This window comes from Hippoglossus hippoglossus, chromosome 17, assembly GCF_009819705.1.
Source record: "Hippoglossus hippoglossus isolate fHipHip1 chromosome 17, fHipHip1.pri, whole genome shotgun sequence".
NCBI classification, from domain to species: domain Eukaryota; kingdom Metazoa; phylum Chordata; class Actinopteri; order Pleuronectiformes; family Pleuronectidae; genus Hippoglossus; species Hippoglossus hippoglossus.
In genome coordinates, this window is record NC_047167.1 from 11,437,447 (window position 1) to 11,461,241 (window position 23,795).

The 23,795-nt window shown below is 44.9% G+C and overlaps 2 protein-coding genes and 1 long non-coding RNA gene across 4 annotated transcripts in view; 1 reads left to right on the forward strand and 2 right to left on the reverse strand.

Annotated features, from left to right (window-relative positions):
- The window catches only part of onecut3b (one cut homeobox 3b), a 12,234-nt gene extending 5,495 nt beyond the window's left edge, over positions 1-6,739 (forward strand). Inside the window, exon 2 of the mRNA XM_034613458.1 lies at positions 5,649-6,739. Within this exon, the coding sequence (XP_034469349.1) occupies positions 5,649-6,001 (353 nt within the window). The 3' untranslated portion in view covers positions 6,002-6,739. The remainder of the gene's footprint in view (positions 1-5,648) is intronic.
- On the reverse strand, positions 2,849-16,655 carry LOC117778150. The gene is made up of 3 exons (XR_004616748.1): positions 16,429-16,655; positions 15,424-15,428; positions 2,849-2,859 (listed from the first exon to the last, which is right to left on the reverse strand). It is a non-coding gene; the product is annotated as an uncharacterized LOC117778150 (long non-coding RNA).
- A 1,775-nt stretch (positions 16,656-18,430) lies between these two features.
- Positions 18,431-23,795, reverse strand: part of LOC117778148 (leucine-rich repeat and immunoglobulin-like domain-containing nogo receptor-interacting protein 3) — a 33,247-nt gene continuing 27,882 nt past the window's right edge. Inside the window, exons 2-4 of one of the 2 annotated variants that reach the window (XM_034613457.1) lie at positions 22,332-22,941; positions 20,919-21,317; positions 18,431-20,364 (exon numbers count right to left, since the gene is read on the reverse strand). In XM_034613457.1, the coding sequence (XP_034469348.1) occupies positions 19,795-20,364; positions 20,919-21,317; positions 22,332-22,886 (1,524 nt within the window). In that variant the 5' untranslated portion in view covers positions 22,887-22,941 and the 3' untranslated portion in view covers positions 18,431-19,794. Of the gene's footprint in view, positions 20,365-20,573; positions 21,318-22,331; positions 22,942-23,795 lie in introns of both variants that reach the window. The other variant, XM_034613456.1, reaches the window with a different exon arrangement.

The window sequence follows — 23,795 nt, forward strand, 5'->3', positions numbered from 1 at the left end:
GAAAATTTCACAAATTTTATAAGTGAACAATTATAATTGGAATACACAATTTGAATTTTTACCCAGATTTACATTCAAAATCTGAGATTTTACATTTATTAGTTTTTAGAGTGTATGGCTTCACACGGGCTTACATTCATATTTCAAACAGCAGGTTGTAGGTATTCTGCCACAGGCCCCACATTTCTTTGTATTTCAGCCAAACATTGTTGTCACTATTCTCCGCAAATGAAAGATCCCACGTTTTTTTTTACGGAAAAGAAGACCAAATTAAATATTAAAATTTAAAATCCCTCGCATTTAAACCCCTGTATACATCGACCACATCAGCAGCCTGACTAAGACAAAATGCATCTTTTGTTTAATATCACACTTTTATGAAATGTTTTAAGCGTTTCAGAAACTATTTTTTACGAGATTCGTTAAAAAAAATCGAAACTCCGCATGTCTGACAGAAGCCTGTGCTCTCTGTGGGGAAATGTAACATTCATATTTTGTGATTTCCGTGTTAAATAGAGCAGACGGGGGGGGAAGTATGGATCAGCAGAGGTTTTATAGACTGTAGGTGTGCATGTGACGGACTGTGCAGCTGCCCATCACTCGTCTCAACAAGACAACACAGGCTTTACATCGACAAAGAAACGAAAGCTTTCAAATAACCCGATCCTGGTCAATGGGGGAGTGTTTTAAGGCTGAAGGGACGCTTTGGTTTCTCCGCTGCTGTGTGTTGTTGTAATGCGGGTGTGGAGGGGGGGGGGCAATTCGAGCGTCTTTTATTTTTATTTTTTTTTTAACTTCCCATCAATGAATGGGCCTATAATATGATCAATTTAATCAATAACCGTATCCATCTGAGGGGTGTGATTGACGCCAAACTGTTTCTCGCCTGCAGTAGTCCGTCCAGGGCGGGAGAGGGCCCGTCTCACCGCACACAAAGCCCGATCTCATCCCTCCGTCCAGGCGTCGACTACCACTAGCAGCAGCACGGTGCGGTTAGTTCACCGTCTGCCCCCCCCCCCCCCCCCCCCCCCCCCCCCCAACATCCCTCCCCTCATGTCTCATCTGTACACACACACATACACCCACACACCTATTAACCTTTTCTTTTTTCTTTAATTGTTGTGTTTTTGTTTCTATGTGTTTGGAGCATCAGGCCCACATCTCAGTTTCATGTGTGTGTAATGTCAACGAGACACCTTAAATGACATCTCGCTGCCATGTGACATCCACACACTCTCACAGAAAGATGGCCGAGTTCAAGTCTGTGGTCCTGTTGTTGTGTAATTCCGCCTGTTACACACTGTAGCTGTAATCAACTGTTGTTATTCTTGACTGCGAGTGTGAGGAACTGAAAGTGAAAGGCCTCCTCTTATCAAAAATATATGTTTTTGCAGATAGATGAATTTGCAGAAAGCTGCATTGAAACTCATATGTTGAAGAGGGAAAGATTTTCTATGTGAACAAGTCTGTTGATCTGGAGACAGTGATAATGGACATTTCAGTGATGAAGGACTCATGTTTCTGGTAAAAAAAACACATTTTGCATGTGAATTTTTTATTTTTCAATTAAAGGGCAGCAATACATGTAGTTGTGAATTTGCTATTCGGTAATCAAACCAAATTGAGGAAACATGAAACATACTGAATGAACAGCAGTGGGTTTTGCTTTTGGTTGTAAATTCCTCTCACATACTGACATGTGCTGCAATAACAGGCAAAAAAAAACCAACATCCACCCACTCGTCTTCACATGTAAGTGCACGGTCGGGACAATAGCAGCCACTTAAGTGATAAAGCAGAGCTGCTCTTAAAAGGAGCCACGAGTGCAACTTAACACGCTGCACAGCTAGCGAGTTAATCTTTGGACCCACAAGAGGTCGAGATTAAGCAAAGTGGCAGTTGGCTGATACCTTTAGCATCGTTGACACCAGGGGCGTATGAAAGAGGCGACGTGAGCAAGTGCCACTTGAGACCGCCGAGTCGTCCCCTGCCTTGTCTCTTCAGAAAAGCTCATTTGGTAATGAGGCACCTAAAGATAGCCCACAAACGTGTGCTGCTCGTCTCCTGAGGGGTGTCTTTAATGAGCAGCTCCCTCTTTTCCCTTCCCCGTGGTCCTATTTATTGCTGGGGATGTCCACGGGGCCAGAGGACTCTCATTTGATATGGACCTATTGATTATCTGCAATATGTATTGACCATGCAGGTTCGCAGGCCTTTTGCTAACTCCCCTGGCTTCACTTGGTTAGGACGGCGGATGTGTTGCTGTGGAGGCCTCCGAGCCACGGAGCCGCACTCGGGCTGATGGAGGAGAACCAGAGTGGTGTTGGCATTGTAAAATGGCCGGTAGCACGAGTTGTTCGAAAACAGGCATTACATATTAAATTATCACTATATTAGCACTAGCATTCAGTCATTACATTAGGGAGTATTGAGTTGGGTTGGAGACAGCACTTAAAGAGCCGTGAGGAGATTCTGGCATGGCTGGGCCTGAACCAATTGAATAAACGTTCCATGAAATGGTTCTGAAGTGCAGATCAATCAATATGGGGGGCTATCAATCTGAGGGCAAATTAAAACAATTGAGAAAAACAAGCAGAGTTGAAGAAGTCGACGAGGGATGGAGTGATGTATCAGTGGAGGCTCTGCTGCTGCAGGGACAAACACGTCACCTCCATGTGCTGCCGTTGGGGGTGGGGGGTGGGGGGTGGATGGGGGGGGCGTCTTGTAATTATGCTTTGCTTGCAGTAACAAAGCATGAACAATGGCAATTCAAACACATGCACGCTCACACACAGGCATGCATGCATACACATGTGCACATTTATATTGATCCCCCCCCCACCCCACTCACAGTCAAATCTGTTTACTGCTGTTGTCTAAACCTGCTGTAAAGTCATCAATCATTTGCATACACCACCTCCACACTGGAGCCAGCTTTATTCCCTCTCTTCCCCTTCATCTCATCCCCCCCCCTTTCCTCCTCCACACATGTGCACCAACACATCAGGACTTTGTTTATTTCTCTCACGCACGCCCACAGACCATACCTCGTGCACACGCACACTTTTCTCCATTCTTAATAGCCCCAAATAAAAAACAACCAGGGTCACAGATGAGAGACATTGTTGTGTCCTCCTCCAGAGCTCTCAGACTGGATGACTGCCACATCTCTCTTTTGTTCTTCCACGGATAAACAATTTCTATCTGTCTGTCACGAAGCGCGCTCTTGAGCTATATTACCCAACACACACACACACATACAGGCACGCACGCACACACACACACACACACACACACACACCTCGGGTCTCGCGGATCGATGGGGATCGATCGGGTGGGGAAGGGAGCCCTGATTACTGGACCACGTGTTCGGGAGAAAACCGCGGAAAATCGATCATTGCAGCTTTTTAGGGCAGCAGAACAGAACAGACTCCCTCCAGTCTCCACAGCCGGAGAGCCGAGCCATCTGACGGTGCATCCAGGCACGGAGGAGCGCTTCTTTGTCAGCATTTCACATCACGCTCCTCCGGTTTCAACACACAGGCCCACAGTGAAAACAATTTACCCCCCATAGCCTCATTTAGCCCCAGGAGAATTTCATCATTACAGAGTGAAGTTAGTTAAGATATATTTCACACTCATATAGGTCCATATCGCTATAAATATAGAATAAATGAATTACAATACACAGCACTAAAATATACAATCACCACACTTTACAAGTCTGCAGGGATTAAAAGCACATACACACTTTTGTTTGATCCAAGTGTTTCCAAGATGAGTACCCTGTGTCAGCATACGGATGTGGGCCACTTCAGGCAGTGATGATGCACTCCCAAAACAAATGTCGGCCTTTCTTGGCAAAAGGGCGGTGATCTAGGCAAAGTTTAATCTGCATGTGAACCTTAAGTGGCCGACTTGTTAAATAGCAAATGTAGCTCAAATGTCCTAAAACAAATGCGGGCCCTTTTTGACAAACTAGCAGTGCTCTAGGTCAGGTGTAATCTGTGGTAAATGGTGAATATGGCCCAAATAGCACAAAACTAATTCTGGTCAACGTTGACACCTTTGGTTGACATGCTATATTGCTATGGCTTACATGAAAAGTGGGAACATTATTAACACAAACATGTGACTCGCACTTGTTCCATCTTGGAAACTTGAGCAAAAGGACCTTACATTACATAACATTTAATTTAGCTGACGCTTTTATCCAAAGCTACTTACAATAAGTGCATTCAACCATGACGGTACAAACCCACAACAACAAGAATCATGTACGTTCTGATTCTAATTGCATCATTATTATGTGCCACCCGAACCTTTTTGCATCGCTATAGCCACACCACAAGTACACAGCAGGCTCTAAAAAGTGCTCTTCTGTACATAAAGAACATTTGGGTGCAGAATAAAATTACACTGAATAGTTCAAACAGAATATAAACATATAAACTCGTGCTTCCTCCACATTGTGGCCACTGCACTGACTGTAAATGATGCTTGTTGTGGTTTTCTAAGTTGTGGTCCATTATCCACCCACTTTATATTACTGATATCTATCTGCTTATAGCTTAGTGCCCTCTGTAAGTTTTTAGATTGACTTCACATCCTACAGACTGACCTCTGTTTTCCCTTCATGTCACTGCACTGTGAAAATTGACTTGTAGAGGTTTGAATCTTAACTTATCATCCTCGACATTTTTGCCAGCTGTAAACAGACAGGGGACATAAAGAAAGTGATCTAAGGAGAGCTCGACATCTGGATGCTGATGCTCAGTTGCTCAAAAATATGCAATTTTGCATCCACAAGCTTTATTATGAGTGTAGAGTTCATGTTCGTGGAAAAACGTATGATTTAATTAGTTTGTCTCTTAGGTGCAAAACGAACAAACAAACAAACAACAGAGTCTTGAATCTGCGATGTTGGAGTGTACTCGAACACACCAACACAAAGAGCTGTCTCACCAGTTTGAAGCTGCTGTAGACAACAACCTAGTCCACATTTAAAAGTGACAAGAAGATAAAGACAATTGACTGTCGAGCAGGTTTCAGATGTCTTTTAATGCTATTGTGAAAAACAATTTAAAGGCTTAATAATGCAAAAGCTGCTGTAAGTCTCTGAAGGTGGTCTGGTGCTTGGGGAGACTGGTTTAAGTGAGATTTCATGATAAAATATCTCTGATTTTGACATTCAGAATGTGACCATCTGCCATCTTGCTTTCCTTTCTGCCTTTTCACTTTCCACTCTCTCTTTTTTGTCGCCTGCATCCTCTACCGTCACATTATAAGCTCATGATATAGGCCTACTTTACATTTGAACAAGTAATCAAACCCATTTAAATGAAATATTACAATTCACAGAACATTAAACATTCATTATTTTTCATATTCAATCTTGCATCTTGCTTTCACCCTCGGATTACTCCCTCACTCAGTTCAATGTCTTTGTTATTTTCCTTTAGATCATCATCAGGCCCCTAAAACATCCAACCCTGACCATGTCGTCATATGTTGCATCATTTGTTTCTCTTCTAAAGATGATCTATTCTGTAACTTTACAGGAGTTTTGAATATCTCAGTAGCAATAAAACTCTCCTCTCTGTCCGTCTTCTCTCCTCTGCCTGTTCCCCCTCCCCTTCTCTCTCCAGCATGTAAACGTAAGGAGGAGGACCGAGGACGAGAGCGTAGCCAAGTGCCAAAGAAGCAGCGACTGGTCTTCACCGACCTGCAGCGTCGCACCTTGGTAGCCATCTTCAGAGAGAACCGCCGCCCCTCCAAAGAGATGCAGATCACCATCTCCCAGCAGCTGGGCCTTGAGCTCACCACCGTCTCCAACTTCTTCATGAACTCACGCCGCCGCTGTACGGACCGCTGGGGCACCACAGAGGAGCTTGGCCACGGGATGCACGGCCATGTGCACACGCCTCACGGCAACAGCAACAACAACACCTCACAGATCCAACCCGGTACCTCCTCTGCGAACACGTTTTCTAAGGCCTGACGGTGGCAGGACAGATTGTTGCACGGATGCACGGGGGATGGAGGGGAGGGGGGCGGGGGTTCTCACTAAAGCAATGGGCTGTAACTCTGATCCTGCAGCGCTTTAGGATGTGTACTTCAGATCATCTGATTCACCTGCTCACAGTGCTGAGGACTTGTGCAGATGAATCAGATCTTCTCAAAGCTCCTCGTGTTTTTTTATGAATCTGAATGTTATTCTCGTAGGGGCCTCACACGCATCTCAAATTGTGACTCCTCAAACCAAAGATCCAGTAGCTTTCCACTCGTGGCTCTTAAAAGAATCCACCTGAAAACCAAAGAAAATCCATCCACACTCAAACACCGCACCGTGGGCCTGTGTTTGAGCCTCGAAAGGGGAGGAGGGGAGGGGGTGTCAGGATTTGAAACACACCAAAGAATCACTCATGACAAGGAACCGGTAGCTTTGAGACAGGGAACCTTTAACAGCCGCACGTTGCTCTTCACAAATCAGCCAGAAATCAGACAGCACACGTTTCTGCTGGGCCGTGATCAACCACTCGTCATTTCAGTAACACGCACTGTGGCTGATTGAAAGCTGCGTGTGCGTGGGTGTCAATTGGCCAGGTCCTTTTGACCCTCTTACCACATACACACACACACTTCAACTTAGCAGCTCTGCATCACTGCGTGCGTGTGTGTGTGTGTGCGTGTGCCATGCGTGTGCAATGTTCACGTCCTGCATGTGATCCAGGGCTGTAATTCCTCTGCAGTGATTCCCCTTGCTCCACTTCAGAGTAACAGTGCCACCTGCTGTCCATTCAAACCACCTCTGGACATGTTGAGAGCATGTTGCCGTAGTTACAGCTCACATCTCCAGCAGGCCCACATCACAGCAGGCCCACATCACAGCCTGCACTGCAGATTTCTAACAGGACACGGGTACCAATACTCGACTCAAGCATAAGTGTAGCCCCGCAGACACCAAACACACATGACATCCTTTTATACATATTAGAACGTTTATTTCTTAAGACTTGTTGTATGGCTACACATGGCCACAGCCCGTGTAGCCACATGAGAGGATAATTTCAGGTTAAGAGGAGAACAATCAAACTGGGACGACGCTCCCCACGTTCCAAAGGTGTCGTCCCGGAGTGTAGGGAGTAAACGGAGGGAGGGAGGGAGGGGGGGGAGGGGGGGTCTGCTCTGTTCTAGTGGCCAAACACAGAGGTCAAACGTCACAATATAGGATCCCGAGTGCCAATGATGTTTGCCTCTTTATGATAATCAGAGAACAGGCGCGGCCCGCTCCTTCGCCACGAGCCCCACTGTGTCTGGCCTGCGTCATTACAACCTTCAGACTGCGAGCACTATGCGGGCATGTAGCCTATTCCATACCTCAGAACCAAACATTGACGCGGCGTGAAACACAATGAAAAATGTCTGTAAATAATCTTTGAGTTCATCTCTCTCTTGTCTTATCTATTCTCTATTTATCTACTCTCTTGCTAACCCCCCTCCTGTTGTGACTTTCTCTTTCGTTTTCCCTCCTTACTATTGATGCGGGTAATATCAGTACCATAGACACATGGTTTCTCTCACGACTATTGTGCTATGCTGTGCTGAAACTATATGTAAAGAAGCACCTTGTCAACCAAATGTAAAAAAACTTAAATATTGAAAAAAAAAAAGAAGAATCAACACGTCATAGACTGATCCTATGCACAGACAAGGAGGAGATACCACAAGTGACTAACTGTGCATATTTGTGAATACCTGTGTGATGGACTGTCTGGACGAGAAGGACCTCTTCCTTGATCTCTGAACTTTGACCCCTTTTGAACTGGACTGTCACTGCATTCCTCTGCTGATAGCGTTTTTTGGTTACCATGAGAACCGCCTCATTTTATCTATGCCTTTTTATTTATTTGTTTCGTGGGCTAAGCCACTGGTTGTGTAGCATCTTGTAGCGGGAGATAATCATATTAGAGAGGAGAAGCAGACAGAAGGAAGAAGGGGGCAGCCGAGGAGGCAGGAGCACCAGGCAGGAGGCCCGTCATCAGACTGGTAGGAACCATCCGGATGACATTCCTCTGTAGATCAGGTTCTGGTCGTGATGTGGTGCACTATAACTGATTCCATGTCCGAGGTGTCATGCAGGACTTCTACTAGAGTCCAGATGGGGAAAACATTGTAGACTTTTAGTGCAGATGATTGAAAATCAGACACAAATCCATAAACTGTAAAAAAAGATGGACGACACGTCTGTACTTTCTCCCACTATCTGGAGATGAAGCCAAAATATTCTGGATATGAACGCTGCCATCTTGCAAATTTGGAGGCAGAGTCTGGTGCAGTAGCAATCGGGGGATGGACCTGTGATAGGGAGGTCCCATCGATATACATGCTCGACCAATCATGAGGCAATCTGAGCTGTCATTCACATACCGTCAAATAACGAATTAAATCCAAACCTACCTGAAAATGGACACTTGGACATACATCAGTGTGATAAGACCAACCTACAATGACCAAAACCATCTTTGTGAAAAATGTATTTAACAAGTACTTTGACTTTTTCATTTGGTTCATATTCAATCAATTAACATGGAGGAGGCAGGGTTTATGGATTATGCTGCAAACAGCCACTGTAGGTGGCGATCCAGATGCTTTGGCTTCTTTCTTAGGGAGAAATTTTGTCGTCTGTCTATACATACAGTCTATGCCCAAAACCAAAGAGTCATGGAAACAGCTGTGTGCATGTGTGTGTGTGTGTGCGTGCGTGTGTGTGTGTGTGTGTGTGTGTGTTTGTGTGTGGCTTCCCTCTCAAAATAGAGTGGACTGTGACACAGCCATCAATACCAAAGATACTTCAAGCCTGCTGAGTTCACACTGGACTTGGGACATGCACACAAGCAAACACAACACGAATGCCAAGACACACAATGCAGATTCCATGATGGGTGCAGATATGCTCCTATGTGCACGTACACACACACACACACACACACACACACACACACACACACACACACACACACACACACACACACACACACACACACACACACACACACAAACAGAGCAGTCGTGCCGCATGGCAAACACACAGAGGTGTTTGTTATGTGGGAAGAGTTGAGTGCCTTTTTCCTTCAACCAGGGGTTGGACTGCTCTGAACACACACACACACACACACACACACACACACACACACACACCACAGGTGATCACACAAGTAAAGGGGGGCACACACTGGGTGAAGGGGGGAGAAACACTGGAGGGCTCCTCATGACATTAAAAAGCCACTTTTGTTCTGAAAGAACTTTTTTTTTCTCACAATTATGGGAAAAGATTGCTTACCGCCATTTTTTAAAAACATATTGATAAGATGTCATCTAACTGAGTCCACTCCATGATACACACACGCACACACACTCCCACCAGAGATATTTTTGTGTAATTTATAATCGGAGTGTGGGTGTGTCTGTGTATCTGGCAGTTTACAAAGCCCTCTGATTACACGGACTCAAATCGAAACCTTCTCTAAAATCAACCAATGAGCACCCACCGGTGACCCCCCCCATCCACCCAAAACCTCTTAGCTGGTCCCTGCGTCCAGGGTGGCATCGCAGCGAGGCAGGCACGTGTAGACAATTCATCTCGATATACCTCAAATCTTTATTGTAAAGGTAATGTAGTGAAACAATAATGACAATGTTTAGCAATGAGAGTGACATTGAAGTCACACGGCGACATGATTGTTCTGTTTTGTATTTCTTTAAAGGAGAGTGTGTCTTATGGTTTAACATCTTTTTTAGCCATTGTTGTAGGTTTGCACGCCGTCCTTTAAGAGAGAGACTAAGAAAGAAACAGTTGGGAGGAGTATACAGGGAAAAGATGGAGGGTAATTAATCATATGTGACCAAGAAAGAAAGAAATCAGAAAATGTATCATGAATAATAATTGAAAACATCAAATAAGACGTCAAGGACACACTCCTTTCTGTTTTGCATCATTTTTTGGCTTCTTTTGTGTTTGAAGATTGTCTCCTATGTGTGTTAAAGTGATTTCCCATATTAAAAAAAGAGATCCAACCGAAGCACCTCTGTTATTAGGGGTGTGATGAGCAATTCTTTTATGCATGGATACTATGTAAGTGTATATAAACTGCAGGATGAACTGTACCTCTACAGGTGGAGGAGAGGGGGAGAAACAGGGAGAAATCTACTGGTCTTGGTTTCCAAATGATCTTTACATTCTTTTTTTTAGCTTTGTTGTCTTTTATGTGCTTTCTGTGTATTTGTATAAAAATGTGTATTTGTACGTGTATCAGCTTCATCACTGTGTCTCCCCCCCCCCCTGTTGTAACCCCCTCTTCACACTTCCTCTGTCTGTATCTGTATTTACCGCTTGTTTCATCACATAAGTGTGAGCGTGAGTCTGTGTTTGAGTTTCTCTGTTTTGTTCCCGTGTTTCGGCTCCAATCTGAATTCGATCGGCCCGGGTGTTTGCCTGCTTTAGGAGGCTAAACAAACAGACAGCCGGGCAGCTGAAATACGGTTTCTTCCGCTGCATCAAAATGGGATCATTTGCTTTTTTTCCCCCTTCAGACAGACCACATAGCTCTGGAAGCCCCAGTGTCGATGTTCTCTTCCTCTTCCCTTACCAATCAATCAATCAGAACCAAGTGTCTTTGTGATGGTAGAAGACAATCAATTTCAAATAGAGCAGAGACCGAGTGGGGGAAAATGGAGGGAGAGAGAAAGAGAGCGATGGAGGAGGGCAGAGAACCTGACTGCACAGGAGAGATGGGAAGAACGGAGGAAGGACGGCTCTCAGATGGATCGGTGTGTGTGTGTGTGTGTGTGTGTGTGTGGGGTAACCTTTAACCTCTTCAGAATGACCTCTACAGTGGGGGCCAAGGCACCTAGGACCCTCCCCCGGCTATGAGGGAGGTGGTGGTGGGGGGGTCTGGCTTGTTAAGTGGACAACTAATCGAAGATGTTGATCAAATGCCTGCACACAAACACACACACACACACACACACACACACACACACACACACACACACACACACACACACACAGAGCCTTTCTTCTGATGCTCATCTCAGAGATACAGTGAATCTGTCAGCTCTGCCCTCAGCCTGTGGAGTTAGAATCAAGTCATGGGACAATTAATACACTAAGTGAAAACCAGTATGGGTAAATTGTGTGTTTTGACTAAAACAAATAAAAAAACAAGCAATTGGCTGACTGGCCTTTCATTTTCTGTCTGATGGTCTCTTACTGTGGTGCTCTTTTGCCATCTGGTGGCGAACATCTGTACATCATATGACGTACATAGGACTATTATGTACTTTTGGTCAAGGGCTTCATGGTTTGGTCTAAAATCAGTTGTTCAAACTAGAATGGCACTAAGTATTTCACACACTCATTAATATCAGTTTTCTAAACGTGTCTAATTTTTTCACTCGATTCATGAATTATTCTCTGGGAAATCATTGAAAATGTTGAAATATATCCTACCTCACAATTCCTGGATTCACCCCCTTATTTGCTCTTCCCAGAACCACACTGCATCCCCCCACCAAGTTTCGTGGTAATTCAGTCGTTTTAGTGTAGTCTTGTAAGAAACACACATGCAGACCAACCAACCAACAAACAGACAGGGGTGAAAACATAACCTTATATTAAAGGAAACTTAATGCTTCAGCACCAGGTGGCCCTTTAAATCCATCACACAGCTACATTTTGAGCAGAATCCTAAAAGAAGGTTTATCATCTCATATGGATTTTATATTTTTTATTAAAATTCTGGGGAAGATATTGAGAAATTTGTATTTATTATTACTTATTTGGTTTAACAATTGTAAAATAAAAAAATGCTGATTCTAAATCTGTAATGAAGGGTTAGGGTCAAAGTGTCAGTTTAAATATACAACTTTTTTTGTCTGTTTGACAGCAGGGGAAATGAGCTGTTAATACAACACTGGCATGTCATCAACTTTAAGGCTTGTTTAGACATTTGTAGGCAAATAGTTACTTATGTACACATCCAGCAGTTAAAGAACAACACTAACATTCTTCTGGACTTGGCTTTACTCCTCTTTTAGTTTTTGGTCAACACCAACTCCTGAAGGAAACGTCTGACCCTCCAGCTAAATGCTGCACAACGTTCACCAGCTATAATTGATATCTGTCTCTGTAATGTAGCTTTTTGGTTGAAAATTGTTTCCTGCTGCTGCCTACATGAGAATGTTGAATAATGTTGCTTATTAAACCAATGACCCTAGAGATGTTGAAAACCTCCTGAGAGCTGAGGACACTTCTGTGTGGTTTTGTCAAAATGAGCAACCTCTTTCACACACAAGTGGTATGTTCCACTATTAACCAAAAACTACTCATTATAGCAGCTTTAAATGTAGCGTGTATCTATTGAACACATCATTTATATCTACATATATCTATATTTATATTTTCTTGTGTTTTTAATTTTCAACACTTTCAGGTTCACATTTATTCTCAAACATTCAACAATCATATTAAAGTAGTGTAACATGTGTGTGTGTGTGTGTGTGTGTGTGTGTGTGTGTTTTTTTAACCTCAGCCCTTTGGTTTGAACGTCAGGTGACACAAGCCGACAACAAAGAGGGACACAGGACGCAGCTGACAGAGTCACATCATGCTTTTATGACGAAAAAGGAGTTAATTTACAAGACAGACGGTATATAAAACACACATTGAAATAAAAAAAAGAACTCGTGTGTGTCTTTTATAGACAAGTACATTATTGTCCTATCCTTCCCTTTGAGACCAAGCAGCCATGGGACTGAGCACAATGTGGGTGATCCCTGGAGAAAAGAAGCAGCATGTTAAATCCTATATATTTCTATACCTACACTATTTACAGTTCAACAGTCATTTTCCTCTGTCAGACATGGCAAGGAGGTCTACAGATTGGATGACGTGATATGGCTAATATACCTAATATGTACACTTTCTGTTTCTTCCCGTCCAAGGATCAACACATCCAGAATAGAAATGTGACAACTGAGGTGCAGTGAGATGTGCGTGAAGCCAGAGAGGAGGAGAGTCCAAATTTGTTTCTTGCTGTATAACAGTCACTATTGTGAAATTTACAACGTTTCTGCATATATTAGCTCTGTATTTAATTGGAGCGCTCAGCACCCATTCCTAGGTTTCAGAAGTCAGTAACGGACGCGTAAAATATGCACAAGTGCAAAAATAAAGTGATCGATGAAACATTTTCTGAAATGTATAACGAGGTCGGTGCCAGGCTGATAGAGAGAGAAAAAGAGAGAGAGAGAAAGAGAGAGAGAGAGAGAGAGAGAGAGAGAGAGAGAGAGAGAGAGAGAGAGAGAGAGAGAGCGAGAGAGGGAGAGAGGGAGAGAGGGAGAGGATAAGTGGACCCCATCCGAATTTGAGAGATACACTTCAGTGTTTTCCATTAGGGGGCTCCAACAAATACAGAGCTAAACCAAAGACACTTTCCTCTGAGGAGTAGGGGAGGCGAGAGAGCGTCACGTCGGCTCAGACCTGGAGAATAAAGTCGGAATCCGGCACCATCTCGTTCTTAAAGGAGGAAAATTGTCTTGAAACGGTATAATGGAAACCTAGGAATGAGTGCCAACCAGGTCTGGGAGAGCTCTGTACACCTCCTCCTACTCCAGATGGATTCTGGGTCAGTGACGAGGTTCAAGATAGATCAATGCAAGTATGCCATTAATAATCCTATCCCCCATACTGCATTGATCAGTCCCACCGTCCTGCTTGGAATATCAATCGCTTTATCTACAGTTTACACATTTGAACGGATCCTCTGTGTGTGTGTGTGTGTGTGTGTGTGTGTGTGTGTGTGTGTGTGTGTGTGTGTGTGTGTGTGTGTGTGTGTGTGTGTGTGTGTGTGTGTGTCTGTTCAATCATCCCAAGTGAAGAAAGAAAAAAGTTTCTCTCGTGAGATGAACGCTCATTTAAGTATTGGTGAACGCAGGTGCAACACATTTGGATGGCCTCACATGCTCTTTTTCCACCAGTCCCATGGCCAGCGACAATGGCACCCATCGCTCTCCGTACAAGTGCAGGTGAGAGTTTGGCAAGACCAATCACTGTTTACAAAAGGCATGCATAGATTAAACCTGCTAAGACCACCAGAGAGAATGAACCGATCAGTTGGCGACCAGCTCTCGGTCCTGTACAGAGAAACAATGATGCAGTGATATTTTAGTCAGAAGGGGGGGGGGGGGGGGGGGGGGGATCATTTGTCAAGCATTTGTCTAGAACCAGGCCAGGTTTGTTGCTCTTGACCAGACGGGGAGGCCTGTCCCGATAATGCCTCTGCCCACACAGGCGGCCCGAGAGCAAGGCTTTGCTCCGAGACACCCAGAGCGCAGAGGAGATCGTCACTTTATGGCTATAACACAATCAGCGAAGTACTGACCCGTGAAACTAACAGTCAATTCGCTCTCTTAAAGTGTTTCACTGTATGAGACCCAGAGCTGTTGGTTTATTTTCCTTCCACATACAATACTGGTACATCAGCTGCAACAGTATGGTCCAAAGTTTTTGCCCGTTGCTCCCTTTGACCACTGGGGGTCAGTATTGCCACGTAGAAAGGGGGGGGTGGGCACTCGCACTTGCTCTGGTCAAGGTTAAGATGGAGCGGTCACTGTCCAAGGTGCTCTAGATAAAAGAATCCTTCAGCAGTGCTCCGCTACATGTCGGTTCATACGTGACATGTCGTATTTACATATTTCTACTCAACAGATGTGAAAGAGCTGAGATACCAGCATGGACTCAGCCTCCAGTGTTTGTGCGACACCCTTTTTTTTTTTAAAGAGGTATGCTATGGAAATGAGCCTAACAAGCCAAGTAATCACCCAGTCAGCTGAGCTCACTCCTCCGTCATCCCATTACTGCTCCTCTCAGCTCGGATAATTCATCTCAAGTCTAATCCAATCACAACAGCAGCTGTAGGATCCGGAGTAAGAGATGGATTCATTTAGAGCTAATATGGAGTCAGGAATGACAGAAGGCTGTAGAGATGCCGTCTTAAGGGTGAGGCTAACATGTTTACAAAGCCCCCTTAAAAATGTACCATTCAAAAACTGATGAATCATACATGTTTGGCTGGTAAGGACGCTCTGGTTGTCAGCGTCTGAGGGTTTGTCTTATTTTGGTCTGCATATCTGAAGCGTCCCCCCCCCCCCTGGAAGGCATCCCTAATAGTACCGCTGCTGCTGTATATGGGGCGTCTAGACTACGCTACACCAACCCGAGGCAAGGTCGAACCACAGGAGGTAGCGGGGGGATTGCTCAGCCTACTTTCTCAAGAATCACGACGCAGGAGAAGAATCAGGCTCGAGCTTTATCGCCGGCAACTACAAACACCAAAGAGTCTGCTTTGCTGCAAAAGCCACGCACACTGGCACTTTTTTCTTCTGAGGAGAACTGCTGAAGAATCGACCTTGCTGAATCAATTAAATGACTAACGTAATCCCAAAACTTGAAAAATAATTTAAGTAGCAGGAGCATTTAGTAGGAAGGGAAATGAGTGCTTTCAACTTTCAAGGACTTGTGGAGCTTCAAATGATCAAAAGTGCTCATTTCGAACCCTGACCAAAGGTTTGTGTGAACGGTCTGCTCTCTTAACAAGTGCAGGAAGTGACTGAGGCCCCACAGCAACCCAACTGAAGACCCCCTTTCTACATGTGACAGTTAAAGTGACAAGATGTCAGCAGAGAAAATACATACATTTACAGTCCATGGGTTTTCATATCCAGAGAAAGGTCCCCGAGTGGCACTGTGCAGAGTGGGAAAGTTCCAGAAATGGTCTGTAGGAATGGGCAGGGTGTGAAATGGGAATCAATGTTCATTCTTTTTTTATCCTTTTTTTTTTTTTTTTTTTTTTAGGAACCTGGGTCACCCCTTTCATCTTTTGTCTCCACCGATCCAACCGATGCTCCATGTTCGATGGCACCACGGGGAGCAACAAATCACAGCACGACAACACCGACTCACCGACCACACAGAACACGTGTCTACTACCACACAACCATACTCCAGCCTAATACTGTGAACAGGGACAACGAGGGGGTCGGGAAGAAATGCGGGGAAGACGGGAAACATTAAAGAGGGGAGGAGGAAGGAGGGAGAAGGACAAGATCATAAAATGAAACACACCCTCATCTAAGCTTACATTTGTGATTGATGCCTACACAATAACACCATCAACAATCACTACAGACATTCTCATTGTCTTCTAAACCTACGTTCCGCTGAGAAATACCAGGGAATGGAAACATAAAACAGGGGGTTGGCTCAGGGAGGGGAAACGTCTGTGAGGGCAGCGTCCTGTTCTCAACACCGGGCGAGCCGAAAACCGGCCGTCGACAATATTAAAAGCGTTGTTAAAAAAAATAAACCAGGCCAATGTATTCATCTATTCTCATTTGGCCTCATGAATTTTTAACAAGTGTTCAGTTATTCATCCTGACACAGAAGTCGAGGTTTCATCATTCTTCACCAGGGACAAAAATGGAGATTGCCGGATCTATTTTGCAAAAAGTTTTAAGATTTGAGTTTCACTTATACATGGGCCAAATTAATCCCAACCCGCTTAAACTGTGTTGGACGTGTGCTTTAGATCAGTGGATCAACTTTTTAATAGTCTGATCCTTTAAAGTGAAACAAGACTATTAGAAACCCCTATAATGAACAATAAGAGTCTTTCTTCTATTGCCATTTAGCCATTTAATGTTATTTAAAAAATATTATAGAATTGGAGGAATGCAATTTTGAATCTGAAGTTTACATCAATCTTAAATAACATTTTGATTAAAGGCCTTTGTACATGAACGGCAAGACAAATAAATGTCACAAAATAGCAAAGGCGAATTTTGAGTCGCGTGTCAATTCACTTCAACCGCAATGAATACATCATGAGAATTTAAAAATAAAAGGGATCATCATGATAATCTGGTGCGTTTAATTTTTTTTTTTCAGGATGTCCGTATTACAGGATGTCTGTCGGACATCGAAGAACTGCTGCAACAGCTGGCACCATAGTTTTATCTTAAGTATTGGATAAGAAGGATTTGAAGAAGGTCCCGTCAGTCTCGGCTGTTCATTCAGCTCAAGTGGTTGATTTATTATCTCTGACAGGAGTTGGGTCACTCGCAAGTAAGTATCCTTTTAAAGACAAACATATTAAATAAATCAGAGGAGTACTGTTACTGCTTCAAAATGTGCCATTATCAACAATATGCATTCTGATTGGTTGGTTCGCAAAATAGTTTAGCGAAATAATCTCACGGATTTAAAAGGCTGCATTGACAGGTTTGCTTATAATGTTCAAATTAATGGTGAGACGAAAATGCATCTAGTGTGCCAGGTGAGGTAAGGTTTGTCTTAATCTTCAGTCTAAACAAGTAATAAGCTTAGTGTGGGAAATCCTTCCTTAGTTCCTGAGAAGCTCTCAAGTGACTTTAAACTGGTGGCCGACTAAAGACGAGCTGGGAAATGTCTGTCAGATGTTCCTTGATCTTGCTATAGCTCTTCCTAGTTTCAGTTGATCGGGGGGGTCAAGTGAACTCAAATGATTTGGTCTTGAGAACAGAACAGTCCCTCACGGAGGACAAGGAGCCTTAAAGGGGTCGACAGCCAAAAGGCCACGGAGAACAACAACTGAGGAAAATAAAAATGGAGGACTAACAGGAAACAAAGGATCACTTCAAAGAATCTTTTTTGTCTTTTTGTTGTTGTTGCGTTTTAAAACCACAGTACTACTCTCCACTATACGATGCACATGGCGTGGGTAGGGTTAACACGACTTCATTTACATTTGAATCCTCGATCTCCAGCCAGGGACCCCTCCCAAAGGAGGACCCAGTGGGGGGTGTGTGGTGGTTGGGGGTTTAGGGGTGTGGGTGAGGAGGGGGGAATGCACTGGGCTAGGGGGGCAGAGACATTTGCGCATTTGCCGTCTCAGAGGCAGACAGAGATCAGTTGGCGGCACACTCGGCGATGGGGCTGCGGCGTGTTGTCAATTTGTATGTTTATTCATGTGCGACGGTGATTGTTGTTCCCTCCAATTCAAACAACCTTTATGTTGGTTTTGTGTGAGCGTGTGTGTTACGAGGTACAACGCTGCGCAGGCCCGGTGACAGCAGATGGCCTTTTGATCATCGCGACAGCTTGTAAGATGGCAGTGGCAGTAATATTATTTCATATAACTAAATCATACACACACTAGTATAAAAATAAACATACAGATCCTATGGCTTTGTTTCTTCACTCACAGATTTACCTCAGTTCTCTCTGATTTGGCTTCATGGTTCTACAAACAGTATTGCTGGAATGTAATACTTTAACACAGCATGTGTTGTCACACGCGCTCTGTTGGCTAGTTATTTCACTTTTCCTGAGAAAAGGTGCTATACATGTGTTGCTATGTGTGGGTTCCACTGCTTGGATGAGTGTGTAGGTGAACACCTCCATAGTGTTGCTGTGTGTCCTCTATCTGCCTCTGAGTGTGACCCGACTCTCCAGGCTGCTCCCCCCTGGCAGCACTGGGAAGGTCAGATGCCCACCAACACAGCAGAGGGCAGGGACAGGGGTGCGGAGGCCGGTGGGTCGTCCCTCTCCTGTTGATGAAAGAGCACGATCGGGGCTTGTGATCTAAGGGAGGGGAAGCAGAGGTCACACTGACTTCTTTTTCTTCCCTCCCCCTTTCCACGAGCAACCCTCCTATGGCCACCATGCTCTGTCCCTCCCCTGCTCTCTATTGTATTGGTTGCTATGGCTACTGTAGCAGCCCGTGCACGTCGGTCTTGACTTCCTTACCAAACCCTCCGGGCCACGGGCAGCCACAGCAGCTCACGGCTAGTGCGCTCGTCCCAAACTCACACAGCAAATGTTGTTGAATAATCTCGCAAAGAAAAGGCCAATATTTTGACGGATTGTCATTTAGGTGAATGATCCCAATCCATTCCTTCTTACAAGATATTACACTCAGATAATCGTCTACATCCCCTGAGCCTTTGTTCATTGAAACAATTGACACATGATAATGTTAATACAGTGTTTGACCCAATATCATCCTCCTCACTGCTCAGATGTGGTCAGAATCGATAAAGCTGGTTGTTTGACTGAATTTATTTAAAAACCATGTGTTTTGTTTAGCGATATCAATTTACAACTTAACTCTCGAATGAAACTCTACATGCACGACTCTTAACAAGAGCATAGTTACAAACTCTACATGTGGATGGTGACCAGGTCTCCGTGCATCACACTAAAATCTGCACACAACACAATAGAGAAAATGTTTGATTCAAAAGAATTGCTTTTTTATTTCTTCATTAATATAACTGAGAGACAGGACCACCAGTTTTCCACAGCTCAGTAATCAAACCAGTTCACAACCTATCTCCTATAATGCTTAATGTTATTATTCTTATCAAGCATGGACAACAAGCAGCTCTTTCAAATCTTTCAACACTCTAGTTCCTTACAGTACCACTCAAACATGTTTCTCACCACATGCTGAATAAAACCACAGAGAGACAGGGAGATCAGGATCATTTTGTTTTCACTCACAGATCAAACCAAATCACTTCATGGCTCCTGTTTTTATGCGGGCACTCAAATTTTGAATGGAGCCATGGACGGGAAGTTGGATTGTGCTTTTAAACTTCTTTGCGAGTCAGTGGCTGTGTGCGTTTGCGTGTGTCAAACACGTTTTTGGGACGTGCTCATGCCTCCCCCGAGGGAACCCTGGCTGCGTTGTTTCATATCATTTTCATGTTGAATTTCCTCATCCCTCCCGAGGTGGGCCCGGTGGCGGGTTCAGATTTCCGGAAAGAGTACTCCACTGTGAAGTTGTTCTTGCGTTGGCCGCGTCCCCGGCTCCACACGAACAACAGCAGGAAACAGAAGAGGACCACCCCCAGAAAGGTGATGCAGCCCATCGCCGTGGAGACCAAGATGGTGGTCAGGTCCAAGGTGAACTTGAGGAATACCCGTGTGTTGTTCAGATTTGTGTCGTTCAAGAACTCACCGCTGTACAGCGAGCGGTTGAGAAAGAAGGCTGAGGCGGCGTCCAGCGGCTGGCCACGCACTGTGAGCGTAGCGAAGTAGGTGTCATTGCCACCGGCGTTGCTGGCAATGCAGATGTAGGTTCCGCTGTCAGTGAGTTGGGCGTAGCGGATCTCCAGGGTGCCACTTGGGAGGACAATGATACGCCCTGAACTCTTAGTTGTGATCCGTCTGCGCTGTGGGGAAATCCAGACAATAGCAGGTGCAGGTTCTCCTTCGGCTCGACACAGAAAATTCACAGGCTGGCCTTCACGAGCCGTTACCTGCGGGAGGTGGAGAAAAGGAGCGCATGGACTAATAAATGTTGGAGAGTCAGAAAATACAGAAGAATTTGTACACATGATGATACGTTTTGTTTCAGAAAACTTTCCGTGCTTGAAGAAGATATAAACTTAACCTCAGTTATCAAACTATATACATTTATAGATTTGTTTTGCCAAGTATTAAACATGAATGTAATCATCTTCGTTACCTGCTGCATCTTACGGTTGCGAATCTTAGGTTTCTGGCATGTAAAGTGATCGAAGAGTGCAGAATCGGTGAAGGTGCTGAGGCTGACCCCTTGCACCTCCACCGGCCCCGCACACACCGGCACTCTGCCGTCAAAGTTGAGGGTCTTGCGTCTTTGCAGGATCCACAACAGACGGCAGTCACACATCAGGGGGTTCCCATCCACTCTGAGGGTCTCCAGACTGTTGACAGAGTGGAAGGAGCCCTCCTCCAGGGTCTGCAGGTCGTTGGAAGAGAAGTTGAGGACCCGGATCTGTCGGAGGCCTCCAAAGGCATGGGGCTCCACTGTCACCAACCCTGTGTTTACCATGATGAGCTCCTTCAGCCTCAGTAGGTCCTTGAAGGCCCAGGGCTCTAGTGAGGGGATGGGGTTGTAGGACAGGTTGAGGTGGGTGAGGTGCACCAGGTTCTTGAAGGAGGCGGAGGGGACAGAGGTGATGTTGGTGTTGGTGATGGAGAGCCAGTGGAGGTCCAAACCCTGGAAACTCAGAGGGGAGATGTATTCCAGGTACGGCCAGTGATCGATGTCCAGACCCCGCAGGTTGGAGAGCTTGCGGAAGTTCTGGTCCTCCAGGGCAGTGACGCTGAGGTGGTGTAGGCGAAGAGTGACCAGGCTGCGGAGATAGGACAGTGTCTGACCAGAGATGGATGTCAGGTTGCAGCGCTCTATTGTGAGATCCTCCAGGCCCAGCAGCCCTGAGAAAGCCTGGAAGATACAGAGGGCAGAGGAGTGAAGGATGTTTTCACACCTGAACGTCTGGACCATGATCCAAATCAAGGTTCATGTCTTAGTTACATTGTTTACATTTTATCCAGTTAGATTTGGTTCCACTACTTCTACATGTACTGCATCTACCTATACTTGACATGTATTGGTTTGTAGATGGGCGTGCATCTGACGGTGGCCTGTTGTCAATTCAGATTTTGTATTTGCTTACTTTTTGAATAAATATATATCATCAGAGGTGAAGATTACAAACAATCCTGCAAGCTGCTAACACTTAATGCTGTCTCGACTTCCTGCGATTGGTCCGAACGATCCAAATAAAACGTTTTCACACTGAAAACAAACCAAACCATTGTTCAGTTTGATCCAGACCGAGATCACCTGGTTTGTTTGTACCTTTTCACACCTGTTGTTTTGGTTTGGACACTGAAAACTGAGATGTATGAGCCCCCTTAATGTCAATGTTCAATCTTAAGGAGGAAGGTGTTAACACCTAACTACTGACTGAAACTCAAGGTCCATTACCATGATATGAGTGAGTACATCTCTTGTATAATACACATTATAAATCGTAGGAGTTTGCGGGGCCATAATTACTGTGAAAAGAGCTCTGAAATTCAAAATGCTCAATCCTTGTTTCCACAGAAACACTGGACGTGCTTGCATGCTTATTGATTAAATTAGTTTTGTTTTCCCTTTTTCATGATTAACACATAATGGTCTTTTGTTAAATGAATAGTTCAGCATTAAGAAGGTGAATTTCCCAATACGTTGAAATATACTTATTATTCCTGGGTGAAACCATTGCTACAGATACTACAGTGGGTAAATAGCTGCTTGGTACTGCTGTCTTTTTAACAGCAGAATATATTCTACTGCTATTAGTATGAAAGTCTGATCCTCTGGAATCCAAGGAGAAATCTTCTTTTTTAAATAAAGTAAACGTTCCTCCATTCAGTCACCTACTGACTGACAGGATGCTGCAGAGCTTACCTTGTGGGATATGTAAACCAGGTCGTTGTCTCCAACCTCCAGATGTTTCAGATTTCTCAGATCCTGGAAGGTGTAGTCCAATAAAATCACCATCTTGTTCTCGCTCAGGTCCAGGCTGGTCAGATTGCCCAGCTTGGCGAAGGCCCCCATGGGCACTAACTTCAGCTGGTTTCCCCTTAACTTCAGCACTTTAAGACTCTGGAGGGTGGCGAAGGCATTGGGCTCTAATGTGGCAATGAGGTTCTCGCTGAGATCCACTTCCTCCAGCCGTGGGTAAGGTGCCAGGTCGCCTGCATGCACCCAGTGGAGCCGGTTCTTGCTGAGGTCCAGGAGCTGTGTCTCGGTGGGAATGCCCTCTGGGATGTTGGTGAGCCGCCGCCGTTGGCACGACACCGACCTCAGCTGAGCCGAGCAATCGCACCGTGGCGGACAGGCCTGGCTACTTCCTGGCAGCATCAAGTTTATCATGACAACCAGAGAAACAGCCAGGACCCACCGCCACACCCTCGGCCATGGCACTAAGGCACGCCCACCAGGGCCAGGGGAGCCAATCATGGCCCTGGTCCTCTGACTCCTCGCCTGTGGCAGGCAGGGTCAGTACACCATACACCTGCAGGATGAGGGGGAGGGAGGCAGCGAGGAGAGAAACAGAAAGGAAAAGAGGAGTGTGAGTAACAACAGGAAGAGGATGTGAAAAAGAGGGATGGAGCCTATCATCCATCATCTGCAGGCTCATAACGATTACATCAACATGGCGGTAAATTATTGGTCCTGCAGTTTGAGTAATATTGTGCCTAAAGCTGTTGGGATTTGAGGCATGTCATGACACAACATTAAAAAATACCACTTACAAGGCCCCGTAAGAGGAACACTGATCCGTTTAAGATATTTAAGATAATTTGTGTTTTCACTAATTCATCTGTGGTTTCAGTCGGAGAACTGGGACACTGGGAACTTCTTACTTCAGCTGAATTCATGCATGTTGCATCTCCTCTGCTCTCTATGCAGCACTGAGACCGTCTGCTCCATTTTGACAAACACAATGAATTTATTATCACCACGCATAAACACAGACTGAGCTGCCTGGCGCTCATTATCATGCCTCGGATCTGCGCGCGCCGTGCCGATGAAATGTGAGGAGGAAAAGGTGTTTGAGTGACTGGTGCCTAAGTCATATATTACGTGTTTGATCAGGTACGTGTTGATGCGTGTGTTGCGGGGGACTTGGCATTTTGCTGGGCATGAATTAAAAGGCCTTTTTGGTCCTTCTCGCACGAAGATGAGATGAATCACTCAAGCTTTAACGTTCCTTCAGGCAACCTGTCATCTCTCCCACACACTGTTTTCAACTCAGAGGCGGTGGAGGAGCACATGGCATCGGATCTGGAACACAACTCGGTGTCTGTCCAGTTAGAAGCAAAAGCTATAGGAACACTTAATAAGAAGTCGTTGAAAGAAGTGGGT